The sequence below is a fragment of the Typopeltis vanoorti genome, chromosome 6, assembly GCF_054136105.1.
Source record: "Typopeltis vanoorti isolate ZY-2024b chromosome 6, IOZ_Tvanoo_1.0, whole genome shotgun sequence".
Classification (NCBI taxonomy): Eukaryota; Metazoa; Arthropoda; class Arachnida; order Uropygi; family Thelyphonidae; genus Typopeltis; species Typopeltis vanoorti.
Genome location: NC_143554.1, coordinates 13180063 through 13195185, shown reverse-complemented (window position 1 = coordinate 13195185; position 15123 = coordinate 13180063). Strand labels below are relative to the sequence as shown.

Genomic DNA, 15123 nt, shown 5'->3' with positions numbered 1-15123 from the left:
GGATGAACTGGAGGAAGATGAGTGGGGTCCTGTGCGACAAGAGAGTGAGTTGTAAGAGGAAAGGAAAGCTGTATAAAATGGTGGTGAGGCCAGCGATGCTTCATGGCATGGAGACGTGGCCTATAACAAAGGCACAGGAGAGGAAGATGGAGGTAGCAGAGATGCGGATGTTGAGATGGATGAGTGGTGTGACAAAGGACAGGTCCCACCTTATCAAACTACATCAGAGGGATGGTTAAGGTGGGACCAATTGGCAAGAAGATACAAGAAAGTAGGCTGAGGTGGTTCGGACATGTAGAGAGGAAGGGTGAGGAGTATGTTGGTAAACGAGTGGAGATGGAGTTGGAGGGAAGGAGGAAAAGAGGCAGGCCCAAGCTCAGGTAGAGGGATAAGGTGACAGAGGATCTTAGGGAGAAAGGATGGAGTCCGAAGGACGCCCTGGACTGGAGAACTTGGAAGAGGAAGGTTAAAGATCAGTGCGCTGACCCTGTTTAAAATGGAATAAGGCATAGTGAAAGAAGAAGAAGACTCCTTTAACAAGAAATATTTTAGAGTGTTAAAAACAAAGGCAATCTTTTGCTGCCGGAACGTTGTGTAATAGCTCTCTATGAGGGCATAAGAAAGGTTGTTTACAACTTTTGTGTATGAGAAAGTGCTTACAAGCTCTGCACATAAACACCTCCAAAGTCAGTCTAAAAGGTTCAAACAACTTTCTGCTGGCTGGCAAGTTACGATCGAAAGGGTGCACGGACAAGAACAAAAAGCAGGTTGAACTTAAAAGAAAATGAAAGATCATCGTCATGCCAAATTCTTAGGGAGTTACAACCCTTCATGCAAGGTCTCAGAGAAGGCATAATAAAAAGGGACAGAGCCGAACAGAGGGGGGTGGGGCTTCCAGTCATCAGAAGAGAGTCACCAGAGAGGAGGCGAACTGCAGACCATAAGCGGAGTCAGAACCAGAACAGTGACGGCAGAGAAAAGAGGTGAGGCAAGACCCCTGTTACTAAAGAGGAGAGATGAGATCCAGGTGCCGAGAGAGCAAAAGGCGAAGCACTGTTACCAAAGAGAGCCAGATCAGTCATCCCTCTTGTAGCAGAAGTGGTGGCAATTAGAAGCAGAAGTTCCCGAAGTAAGGATCCATAAGAGAATTTGTCCGTATGCTGAAACCTCTTGTATATGTGCTATTTGAGTACCGCAGATTGCAGTCAAAAAGCCCGATATCCTGAAGTGATACCACTGTAGCAAGATATTCCTGAAGGAAGCCTAAAACTTGAGATGAAAGAAAAGCCATAAAGACTTTAGTAAAAGACTCTGATGCGATACAGAGCCTCTGTAAGTTACTTCCCTTTGTATATTTTCTCTTATAATCTAGAAGATATGTTGTATATGGACTGTTAAGAATTTTAATAGTAATAAGAAGTGTCCATAAGAGAGTCAATTGGCATGTTAGAAGTTGATATCTAATTGTAAAAATAACCTCTTTGCGAGTAAACTAGAAGTTTAATAAGTTGAATTTGTAAGCAGAGAGTTTTAATTTTAGAGTTAAAGAGATTATTTAGTGTTGAAGTGAAAGGGTTCTAATTTTATACTAAAGATTTTATAGATGGGTAGAGAAAGCAATCTCCCTTGATTCATGTATATTTCATATTAATGCAAATAAATGTGTTTTAATTATTTGTTAAAAGAGTGCTGCCTGATTCTTTATTTTACAACTGCACTGTTCCTAAATAAATTGGATTTGTGAGCAGGAAACAACTAAGACATTAAAAGTGCAGTTTTATTACTTAAGAACCATGACTGTTTATGTAAACTTTGTTGAAGGAAGTTACGCTAGTAAGAGAGAGAGAGAGATCTACCAGAAGTTTTATTGAGTCTTATGCCGAATATTTGATATACTGATGGTGCAGTCTGACAAATAAATTTTTAGCGTTCATAGGCATACGACTAATAAATATGGAAGGTGAATAAACATAATACGCAGTAGAGTAAGTAAGAAAGGTTACGAGAGAGAAAGCACACACACACAGCTGATTAGTAATAAAGAATAAAAGAAGATATTACGTTTAAACAGCTATTATTACAATATTGTAGATATGCAGCACCTACACAATACTGTTTGCAGTTAAGCTATTAAAAGGGGTTGATACATGATCTACTCAAGAGTTTAACTAGAGTGGAATGCATTACCTTCTGCTGATTTTTCTCCTTTCCCCTCTTTTCCTTTTCTGGATTTTTAGGTGTGCAGTTTCACATATGTATATATATCCACTCTCCAACCAGCAGGTTGCGGGTTCAAATCCCACCATGTGCATGGATGTCTTTCAGGTGGGAGATGAATTTCATCACCTTTTATGAGACCACTGCCCTGCTTATTGAAGACCTGAAGCAACTTGAAAATGTTTCATGTTTTGTCTCTAGAGTAGGGTTTATGAACCAGATATCAACTTTGTCAATCTTCTCTGGATTCTTTCTAATATATTCTCATCTTCTGACCAATATCAGCCAACATGACCAGCCTTTAACAAACCCAAGCTAACAATCACAGGAAATACTGCTGCTATCAACCCACTTCTGGATCTGGTTCCAACACCTTAACAACAACTACAGATACTAGATTTAGTTTTTAAGTTCACAATCTACCTCCAATCTATCCTCATAGGGACCATTCCACAGGCCATTCACCATCTTGGTCACTCGCTATGTTTCATTAGTACTTTGGCTCTTTTTTGACATGGGGAATAGAAATGGAAATGTTGTGTTCCTGTGTATTAAAGAAGGGAGAGGTAATGGGGCTATGTAATATTTTATCTATTTTGTAGGAATTTTAGGCATTGGCCAAGAAAGTATGGTGCAGATATTTGAGTTCTGTGGACTGAGCTGTACCATTAGAACAAATGGCTCTGGCTCTGTGCATAAGTGTTTTTAAAATGTAATACTAGAGGACTGGATGATGATGTTTATTACGACTTCTAAATAGCATATTGGTTTTCTTCCATCTAATCCTGTGTGAAACAATCACATCATCAACAGCTAGCAGCTTGACTGTGGGTGGGGTGGGGCATCATTGATTTGGACAGAGCATATGGATATATGGCAAAGACCACAAGGAGAAACTGTAGTCTCTTATATATACTGATCCTGTTCTTTATAGCACAAACTACTTGGTATTCTGTAATTTACTAGAGTATGAACCACTCTAGTAGTAATAAAAAGGCATAGAATTTCCTATTCTAGAACTTGCTTAATATGCTTATGAACTGCATGTATATGCATTATTTAAGTGACTGAAGGAGTCAGCATTTAAGTTGCTCTTATAGAAATATATTATTATTATTGTGTGACACCTCCAAGGAGTCCAAAGACTCATTGACAGAGGGCACCTATTCTTCAACTCTACTTCACCACTTAATCCACCAACTACAGGAAATTGCCACTACCATCATTTCCTACACCAGTGCCATCTACTGAAAGTTTCTTCAGGACTGGGGTAAGGTGGTACAACAACTCCTATAGGTAGAGATGACCTTGCTAATGCTTCTGCCTGGTATTTCCACTTGAGCCTGACTCCCACTGAAGAGACCTCAATAAAGGTCGAAACTAGTCTGGGTAGTGGCCCTTCCGTTAATGCCTAACATTATACATGTCCGCAAGGAGATGTGTTTTGCATTATGGGAGATACTGAGATAGGAGTGATGTTATCTTGCTCCACCTTTGCAACGAGTTGCCTGGTGTTGTACCACCTTATCCCAGTCCTGAAGATACTTTCAGGTGCAAACTTTGTTTGCGCACACTTGGATAAAGGATTAAACTAAATTTATTATAATCTAACCAAGTGAAAAATAAACTTTCAACATCTTTCTCTAAATCCAGAGTAATTTAATAAAAAGGTGGCACACTGTTTGGCAACTCCTATAGGTAGAGATGACCTTGCTAATGCTTCTGCCTGGTATCTCCACTTGGGTCTGACTCCCACTGAAGAGACCTCAATAAAGGTCGAAACTAGTCTGGGTAGTGGCCAATCCCTTAATGCATAACATTATACATGTCTGCAAGGAGTGCATTATGGGAGATACTGAGATAGGAGTGATGTTTTCTTGCTCCACCTTTGCAACGAGTTGCACCACCTTACCCTAGTCCTGTAGATACTTTCAGGGGCAAACTTTGTTTGCTCACACTTGGATAAAGGATTAAACCAAATTTATTATAGTCACCTCATGTTTCTGATCTTCCACCACTTCTTTCATGTTATAATTTTTATTTCATCCACTTTCACTCACTCTTACAACTACATTACTTTATACATTCTGTATACCACTCTTGTTTTTGTGCCTTTTCTCAGTATTTTTCATCATGAATTTCAAGGTCATAATTTTGCACTTGTGATAGTCTGGTGAGGACCAGAATGCAGCTGTGGTCACATTCTCTCTCTCTCTCTCTCTCTGCAAACAAAAGCATATGCAATATTTTTTTGTCTTCATATACACATAATACAGATGAAAGCAAAAATACATTCTTGTCAGTTATAATTTTAATATGAAATTAGTTACACAGTGTCATATATTTTTTATTGCTTCATAATGTCTGCATTTTTCTTTTTTCTTTTTTTACAGAGTTCTTGGGCCATTATCTAATTCCTATGACTTTGCCCATGCATACAACTGTCCATCTGGAAGCCGCATGAATCCTAAAAAAAAATGTTCAGTATGGTGAAATTAAAAAAAGTAAAGAAAGAAAGGAAGAAAGGAAGAAAAAGTCTAAGTTGCCTTTCTTTAGGAAAGAAGTTCACAAATAATGGAAATGAAATTAAGAGGTGACCATATGCATTAAAAATCACATGAAATCTATCATTCTAATGAACATCCTATGGATAGCCGGCATCAAGAATTGTATAAATATTTATGAAAACTTTCTGCAAAAGCAGCAACATCAAGATGAACTTTACTTCATTAACTTCATTATGGGCTTTATGCTAATATGGGACAGATTTAAAACCCACTTATAAGCAAACTGTGACATGGTCTACTTAATGAATTGAGGAATCATGGAATCTAGAAAATAAACTTTTTATGTGCTTCATATGAATGTTAGACATTCTGAGATCTTTGCAGATGAAGAAAGTGTGATTTTCTTATTAATTTATGAGAAGTGGATACTTTCTTCTCTCATATCAAAACATTACTAGCATATCCTATAATTCTCAATAAGGTTATGCATTTGCATAATATATGTTCGTCTGTATGTGAATATATATATTATTTCTACAGTCTTCCATCTCATTAAGTCATTGACTGAATTCGAGAGACTTGTGTAAGTTAAAACTGAGTATTTTTAATGAACAGATTATTGAACAGAATGAAATCAATCTATGAGCATATTTAAAGTATCTGTTTGAAATGGTTTCATATCCTTTCTATATGATTACTCTTATTCCCTCTGTATCTATCTTCCTATGCATTTAAGGTATATTAATGACATCAACCTCTTACATTGTTGATTTGAGCTGCTGCAACATCAGTCTTTTGAAAAGTTTTTGACAAATGAATGATTTTAATTAATTATAATATAGTGCAATTTTTCTATCCTTTATGTGTTATAGAATGCTATTGTAATATTATAACATTAGATTAATGTTTAAGATAAAGTTCACTTGATGTTTTAAGGATACTTGTGACATAAAGACTGAATAATATATGCACGTAAACACAAGAAAGATATTTAATTAACCAAATATTTTGGTCTGGAAATAGCAGACCATCTTTAGTGACACTACAAGAATAGTTTTAAAAAAAATACAAGGTGGAATACTAACAATAGATCATTTAAAAATAGAACAAGCCGCATGATGTTATATCACTAAGTATTAAAGGTAATATTTTTAAGCAGAGACATGATTGAAATAAAGATATTAATTAATAATATTAAATAACATAAAATTAATATGAATTAATGAGTTATCCTGATTAGACTTTCCCAGATTTTTGATATAGATATATAGTCATTCCGATTCAGATTAGGACGATGGAGTAAGGTCTCTACGCTTTCTTTGAATAAACGTTCAAATTTATAACGGGATCTATGTAAGAGGCGAGTCTTTGACCAAAGGATGTTGTGGTTAGTTTCAATCCCGTGCTGAGCCAATCCAGATTTTTCAGGTTTGTTGTGATGAATTCAAGAACATCAATCCTCCATTCATCACAACAAACCTGAAAAATCTGGATTGACTCAGCATGGGATTGAAACTAACCACAACATCCTTTGGTCAAAAACTCGCCTCTTACATAGATCCCATTATAAATTTGAACATTTATTCAAAGAAAGCATAGAGGCCTTACTCCATCGTCCTAACCTGAATCGAAATGACTGTATATCTATATCAAAAATCTGGGAAAGTCTAATCAGGATAACTCATTAATTCATATTAATTTTATGTTATTTAATATTATTAATTAATATCTTTATTTCAATCATGTCTCTGCTTAAAAATATTCCCTTTAATACTTGGTGATATAACATCATGCAGCTTGTTCTATTTTTAAATAATCTATTGTTAGTATTCCACCTTGTATTTTTTTAAAAACTGTTCTTGTAGTGTCACTGAAGATGGTCTGCTATTTCCAGACCGAAATATTTGGTTATTAAATTAAATATCTTTCTTGTGTTTACATGCATATATTATTCATAAAGTTCACTTGATGTATTTACTCATTTACATTTGTCACCTTCTTTAAGGATGCAGACTTTCAGCAATGAGATTTGTACCTTAGTTACTTTCACTTTCTTGAAGTAACCACCCCCCCCAAAAAAACAATCTCTCTCTCTATTAAGATATTGTTTTGCTCAAATTTTCCTTGACTTGATGACCTGCAAAGAACTCAGCTTCCTCTGATTATATCAATTATTAAATAATTGTTTATTATAGTTTAAAGTAAGCATCTATATGCATTATAGTAATATTCAATATCACTGCAATGTAAAGATTAGTTTCCTGACTGTAGTATTGAGCAGTTTCAGGTGAAGACAGGTCCAGTAACAACAATCTACTTCTTTCTTACTTTGTGTATAATTCTTACAAAACTTAAGTTTATTCTAGAAAGTAATAACATTATACATTGATCTGTATTCTAGAATTAATCCCCCAACCAGCCAGAATATATATATATATATATATACGTCCAGATAAATCTGGATATGATTCTATAACACTTATTGAATAACATGGATAAGAAGTGCAAGTTGGTCTCATTATTTCATCCACCTCGACTGGTAGAGAGGTTAACTTCAAAATTAAGGAAAATGTGTGTGCGCTCTGAATGTTTGCTTAATCCGTACTCATTACAAATGTTCGTTGCAACTTCACAGAATAATTTTAGTGCAAAAAATATGACACGAGCAAGGCCTGAATTAGAATTTCCAAATGGAATTTTGTTAATATTAAAAGTCTGATAAATGCTAGTAAGGATCACTTTGCTAAATTCAACTTAAAATAATTTTAAGCAATATAGCAAAGCTGGTTAATGGTTAAAAAAAAAAAATTAGAGGCTATTCGATAATTAAGTTAAACATGATTTTAGAATAACCAAAAATCTTGGGTCATATATATGTTCTTAGCTAATGATCATTTATAATTTGTATAATTTAAATCTAATTTTAATCTAATAATTATAATTAATTAACATAGTTTTGTTTTAAATGTATTAAAATAACACTTTTCTCATTGTACATTGTAGAATTGTAAATGTTGGAATTTTATTCAAATGCAAACATAATTCTAAACCTGTTCATTAAGAAATATATTATCCATACCAGTGGTGAGCAATCATTAAGCGACACAGAGCTTCCATCCAAATGTCTCCCCAGCTAATTTCACAAAAAATTTAATATTAAAGTTAAAAATAATTATTTTTATTATGCTAGCAAACAGGAGATGAAAACTAGTGAACAGCATATGGTTTTGAGTGGTTGCAAGCTAATGATCAAATTGGCAAAACTATGAGGAAGTGGGGGTTCACTTCATCAATGGTGGAATGGATTTCAAGGGAAAATGAAAAATTGTATAAGGATAAATGAGTGCATCTGAATGGGTATGGTAAGGCTGTTAGGGAAAACAGAGAAAGAGAGAGAGAGCAGTGAGAAGAGAGTCAAAAAGGGGATCTGAGGAAGTAACAGGAGATATGAAAGATTATGAGAGCAAAAGAAGTGAGAATGAAGGAGTGATAGTGGTAATAAATGGGGGAAGAACAATATATCACTATTGAGGAATGAGAGGACAATGAGAGAATGGCTATGCATGATGGACAGGAAAATAAGGGGAGTTGAGAGGAACAATAGAGGATATAGCAAAGGGATATAGATATTGGAAACAATAGTGAATGTATGTTAATATAAAATGAATGAATGAATGTCCAGAGATTGGCCATATAATATGGAATCAACTTTAGTCCATGTGTTTGGAACTTCTGATGTTCGCTGTCCTTGCCTGTTTGGCTGTAAGATAGTTTGCAACCTAGTAAACACCTGGAAGATCTAGACAGTGTGGTTAGTCTTTGATAGAGTGGATAAGGGATGCCAATTTTTTTTTTTATAGTGTCTGTAAGCAGTTGTAAGGTTTCTTTAACATGAATTGTGCAGTCTTAAAGATGAAAACATTACGGAATTATTTTTACATCAGATACATAAAGAACATCCAAGGAAAGCAATGCATTGAGTAAGGAGAGCAAGAACATAAGTAGGCAGTACTCAACTAGAAAGAAAAATCTCAGAAATGAGTGTCTAGTAAAAGAAAAAATGATTATGGGAGGATATTCATCAAGAGAAATAGCAAATGGGTAACCGCTGCAAAGAATATTCTTGAGGTTTAATGAGAAGTTCATCAAGATGGCAAGGATAATATCATATAAAGTTTTTAGTGAAGAGATGATGCAGGGATGGAGCTAATAGTGAAATGAAGGTATACAGGAATTTAAGTTATATCAATAAGGCAATGGGGGCTTTATGATAGATTGCTATGCATTTTGTTTTGTTTTTGCAGGGGTGAGGGGGTACTGAGCCTACAAAAATTACAGACCAGTATGTAACAGAGTTACGATTATGCTGTTAGAAATGGTGCTGAAGACTAGAATTCAGAACTGGGTGATAAATATTATTTTTGAGGAAATTACAACGTATACTGAATATTAATTACAATAGCATTAATTAATACTTCTGATATTCTGGTAAAGTGAAATTACCATCATCAGGGAACACAGAACAATATGATATGTACATGTAAGAAAGGCAACCAAAGTTGGGCCTAGAGTCTTAAATAGCACCCCCTAGCGAGCTAAATTGGTGATCTTGGTTGTTGGGCTGAAGATCTAAGGTTGAGTGCTTCCCAAATTTTCAGACCAAAATTTGTTAAGGTTTTGAAAGTTTCTTAAGGCTGAGGCAAATTCCAGGAATAGCCTCTCGTATTTGTATTTGCTGTGGCAGAGTAGAGAAGCCTTCTTCCAGTGCATCCTGTGGTAGGTGTCCAACACATGGGCAGCAAGTCCAGAGATTGGCCAATTAAAATTGTACTAAATCAAATTTAGTCCATGTGTTTGGAACTTCTGATGTTGGCTGTCCTTGCCTGTTTGGCTTTAAGATAGTTTGCAACCTAGCAAACACCTGGAAGATCTAGACAGTGTGGTTAGTCTTTGATAGAGTGGATAAAGGATGCCAATTTTTTTTTTATAGTGTCTGTAAGATTGTAAGTTTTGTTGAGATTTTTGTAAATTTTTTGGATGTGCCCCTGAGTGATAACAGCAGAATTCTTTATGGAAGCAGCACAGTAAGGTTGTTAAGCAGAGTTTGTACTTTGCAATTCATTTTCGAAATATAACAGAGTGACAGATATATTAGACGAGTAGGGGGGAGGATTTTTATTATTATTATTATGTGACCCCTCCAAGGAGTCCAAAGGCTCATCGAGGGAGAGCACCCACACACAACTCTCTGTCTCCACCACTTAATCTGCCAACTACAGCGAACTGCCACTACCATCCTCGACCTACACAAATGCCATCTCGAGGCTGATTTGTGGGATGAAAAACCCAAGTTTCTGGGAGAAAAAACCTGGCTAACTCACCTTCAATTGAAAAAACCCCATCTAAAGATTCCTCTTGTCATGACAAGAATTGAACTTAGGCTTTTCAAATCAAAGGGCACAACATACTGTTGTTCTTCCAATAACGTTATGGAGGTGCTTAAAATACAGTATACAATAAGATATCTAAAATTTCCACATGCCTTTTACAGATTGCCACCTTGACAAGCTGGTTTTTAAATTGTGCAGACAGGGTTGGATAACAAATTAGTTATCAAATAGGCATCAGTAATTTTATTTTAGTGATGTAAAACAGATAAAAAACAGGTTTATTAAATAACTCAGCTTATTTAACTGCAGCTCATATTTCCTTAGAGTTATACTAACATTGTCAGATCAAGCAGTGCAAACAATTAATGAACTGTTCAAATGGAATCATGTAGATAATTAAGTGAAATTGCAAAGAGACCTCTCTCAGTTTTTGATATATGCTGAATTAATACTGCATAAAAGACATTTTAAAAACAAAAATTTAAGCATAAATGTTATGGATAACACTCTCCCAAATACAAGAAATTAGTACAGGGTCATCCCTGTTGAGATGTGGTTGGTTTAGAAACCCTTCACAAGATGCTTTGAGTAATATTACAATTTAAAAAAAGTCGGATGAAGATGTGCCATTCTCTGTCATTTATAATAGTCGGCGTTTCTGCCATCTCAGCCAATTCAAACATACCATCTCTTCATAAAAATATATGATATAATCTACATGCTTTTCACATCTAACCTTATCAGAACAAGAACCATTTGACTACAGCAATTGATGCCACATAGTGTGGAATTCTGTACACTAGGAAAAGACATTTAGAGGACGTACTGCCAAAATTCTGGGAATGATGCAGAGGACACTGACTTGTAGAAGCAATGGGATTCTGGTTCCACTGTATAAGATGCTGATTAGGCCACATTAGAGATGCTGGAGAGGGTCCAGAGGCAACTGACCAAAATAGTTTCTGATCCCTGTAATGCTAAATTTGAGTAAAGGTTGAGACGATGCAATTTGCATGGTCTAGTGGATAGTGTGAAGAGGGGCAGTATGATAGAGACATACAAGTTAGTAAGGGGTTGTTATAGGATTAATGTTGAAGAGGTTTTTCATAAAATGGTGAGAGATTGGAGGAGAACAAGGTCATCTTTGGAAGCTATATAAGGAGGATGTAAGCAGGGGAGTGAGTAGCAAGTTTTTTTGCATGGAGAGTTGTGAATGATTGGAATGCATTGCCTCAGAGTGTACTATCTGCAGAGAATTTGAATGTGTTTTAGGTGTGGTACAATGAGCTGTGTGTATGACAAAAGGGACATCCTAGATGAGTCTGACTCCATGGGATCTTGAAATAATAATAATAGTAAGACTAGAGTTGCATTGTCTTTGGTACACATAAGAAAGGAAAGAAAATTTTTGAAATAGGAAAGAATTTTTTTTTTATATATAGGATGAAAACAATTCTTTCACAACCACCTTTGATGTATAAAAGAGTTATCAAATTTTCATTCTCAGAGGATTCTTTTGGCAAATGGTTATTCATTCTCGTAGAAAGGTTTAAATATTGGTTATACATGCTTACTAAATAACTTAAGGAAATTACAACGTACAGTAGAATATACATTAAATTAAACTTTAATATATTTTTAATATTTCAGCAACATCACATTGCCATTTTCAAAGGAACTTACAATAAAGACACGTGCATGCAGGCACTACACAGAGTAAATGAGAAACAAAGCGAGGAAGCTGTTTTTCCTAATAGTCCTGATGGTGTCCCCTAGCGGGACATGTAGGTATTCTTGGCCTTTGGGCTGAAGGTCTCCTGATGTAAGCCTCCCAAATTTGTTGAGGTTTGGCATGTTTCTTAGGGCTTTCATGGAATCAGCCTCAGCCCTAAGAAACATGGCAAACCTCAACAAATTTGGTTGCATGAGACTGCCCCAAATTTGGGAGGCTTACCATCAGGAGACCTTCAGCTCAATGACCAAGAATACCTACATATCCTACTAGGGGGCACCATCAGAACTTTAAGGGAATATATTTAATGTATATTCTATTGTACGTTGTAATTTCCTTAAGTTATTTAGTAAAATAGTTATTCAATATCAATTAGTAATGAATACTGGATAACCATTTGGCTAAGACTGAATATATCTTAGCCACGTAAAGTTCAGCTAAATTGTACAAGTTCAATGGGAAAGAATTTTCATAATTATAACTTTTGGCTTCTGAAATGGTGACAAAAAAACAGTAGTCTAGCTATTGAGACAAATTATTATTATAAAAAAAGTTACTTCATTATTATTCCCATTGTCTGGTTTGTTACTGGAATATTCTTATTTTTCCAGGCACCTCCATAGAGTCAAAGACTCATTGTGGGAGGCCCACTCTGACATTTGTTCACATGATACTTATCATCATTTTGCTTGAACTCATTTATTGACTAAGCACTCACAACCACCTCTTGCAACTCATTCCACCCATTCACCACTCTCTCCAAACAAAAAATCTAGTCCTAGCCTGTTTGCTCCCTTCCTGCCAGGTATTGGAAAAAAGTCCCAAGTGGCAATCCTATAAAGCCCTTTATAATGACTTACATGTTTCTATCATATCCCCTCAAATTTCACTTGCCTAGTCTTTCAAGTCCACAGACTTTCAATCTATCATAAAAAGCATTCATTAGCCTACCACTAACTTGGTTACATACCTCTGAATCCTCTCCACCACTTTCCTATCCCCCTTGAAATCCAGGTGAAAGATCTGTATGCAACAAACCAGACGTGGCATTATTAAAGCCTTATGAATGGGAATAATAATAACCTGTCAGTGTGTTCATCAACAATATCATTCCGTCCACATTCTTACTTGCATCCCCTGGCATATAACAGCAACCAATGATATATGTCATCCTGTTGGCCTCTATTTCACACCAGATACCTCAAATGAACTTCCCTCAGCATTTCTGTCCTGTTATTAGCAATCCTCTCCTATTCTGTTCTTTCTGAAAAGAACAGAATAGCTCTCCAGGTATCACTAATGCCTTTAACTTTTGGTCATGTTGAATTAACCAATGTCAAAACTCCTCTCCTTTATACCAAATACTTCTTGCATTAATATATGTATATTGCAATGACTCATTCATCCCACAACCTCCCTTACAATTTGTTAATTATCCCACCAGAGTTAAGGACTTGGAGAGCTACATTTGGCACTATGTGATGAATCTCCCACTCACTCATTCACGCAATCAATTCTAGGATACCCACACACACTCACCCCAAATACCTGTTTCCTGACTCTGCATTTCAAACTAATTTCTTGCTCAGAACAATAGGTGGTACTGACAATGATAGAATATGGTATTTTGCAACAACTTATTTGTCATATATTGTTTTAAGTTTCTATATGTAATATCTATTCAAATATATATTAAGAAATTGGGTATTTTAAGTATTAGAAGAAATTCATCTAGGATAACAATATTTTTATAATTAAAATAATCAAAAGGTTTCTAAAATTAAAAAAAGTTCTGAACAAATGGGCAACCATGCCTTTATCTTGAAAAAAAGATTTGTAATTACGAATTAATTTCTATTAATAATTGAAATATTTTACTTGAATAAGCAGGAGCTCCTATTCAGATTGTTACTAAAATCAAACAGCCTTGCAAGAGATTTCCCTTGTATATACTTTAGCAGGGCACTCAGGAATTCCAGGAAAAGTGACACAAGCTCTTACTGAAGATATTCATTATTCCTTTACTTGGGTTTAAAATATGGATATTTATTCTGTTTCAAAACACATACAAGTCAGACGTGAAACCTCTGAGATCAAGTGGTTGGCAAGTGAGGCAAGATGGTTTCAAGCAAGCTTTCTGTTTTTCATATTAAATAAAGTAAGAAAGAAATGCTTAAAAAACATTATGCTTAAGGAGGGATGTAGATTCTCCATAAATAGCATGCATCGTTACTGACACCAATGTAAAATGTAAGCATGTTATTAAGTTATTTTATATAAATATATGAAATAAATAGTATTTGGATTAATTAATTAGTATATAATGATACAATGGCCAAGAGTCCCATCTGTGTAGTATAGGACCATCTTTTGAAACCAATATGGACCTATTGGTTATAATATATTTTTATCTGTCAATTGCGTGTATTCTCCTGGCTGGTTCTGGTTCAGGGACAAAAAAAAACTGAGTTTCCAGGAGAAAAACTCTTCTGCCTCCCTATGAGACTGACTAAATCACCATTTGATTGAAAACATTTGATAAAGGTTCCTCTTATCAGAAGAGATTCAAACCCAGGTCTTTCCAACCAAAGGAATCATCTATACCAACTGAGCTATTGAGGCTCCATGATATCTAGAAAAACAGAAAGCATATAAAAATATAGTTAAAATCACAATTCATAATGATATTATGAGGCAGGCAGCTTATATGCAGAATCAAGACAAAGTAGCTACTTCATATGACACTGATAAAATATCAAATCATGCATGTCTACTGTCATTGGTGTAATACAAATATAACTTACTATATGATTTTCTGATAATAGGGATATTTCTATATATTTTTGGAATTATTACCACATTAATTTATAAAGAAAAGTAGTACCAACTAATTAAATTTCATGTAGTCAATAATATAGTTAAACACAACTTCATGTACAATAAATCACATAGCATCCAACTCTTATGAACCAGCTAATACACTCTACCAACCTTTTGATCCAAACTTAGTTCTGCAGTTGTTACTAGGGAAACAGTGATTATAGGCATTGTGTTTGGTATTTGTAATGTTTAGAATCCTGAAATGGTATGCAGGACATTAATGGTAAGAATTTATCAGAATTATTTTGAAAAGTCTTATCTTCTTGGTTGCCCCATAGTCATCATTATTCACGCAATACCTATCATGCATCTCTCACTCCAACCCATTCCACTTGCTCATCACTATCCAAGCTCACATCCTTGTCATGCACTTGTCTTTCCAATCCTGCCATGTACT

At 35.2% G+C, this 15123-nt stretch overlaps 1 protein-coding gene across 1 annotated transcript in view; it reads left to right on the top strand.

Annotated features, from left to right (window-relative positions):
* The window catches only part of Nep1 (M13 family metallopeptidase neprilysin 1), a 275024-nt gene extending 270314 nt beyond the window's left edge, over positions 1 to 4710 (top strand). The window contains exon 18 of the mRNA XM_090394673.1: positions 4611 to 4710. Coding sequence (XP_090250799.1) covers positions 4611 to 4710 — 100 coding nt within the window. The remainder of the gene's footprint in view (positions 1 to 4610) is intronic.
* Positions 4711 to 15123: the final 10413 nt, after the last annotated feature.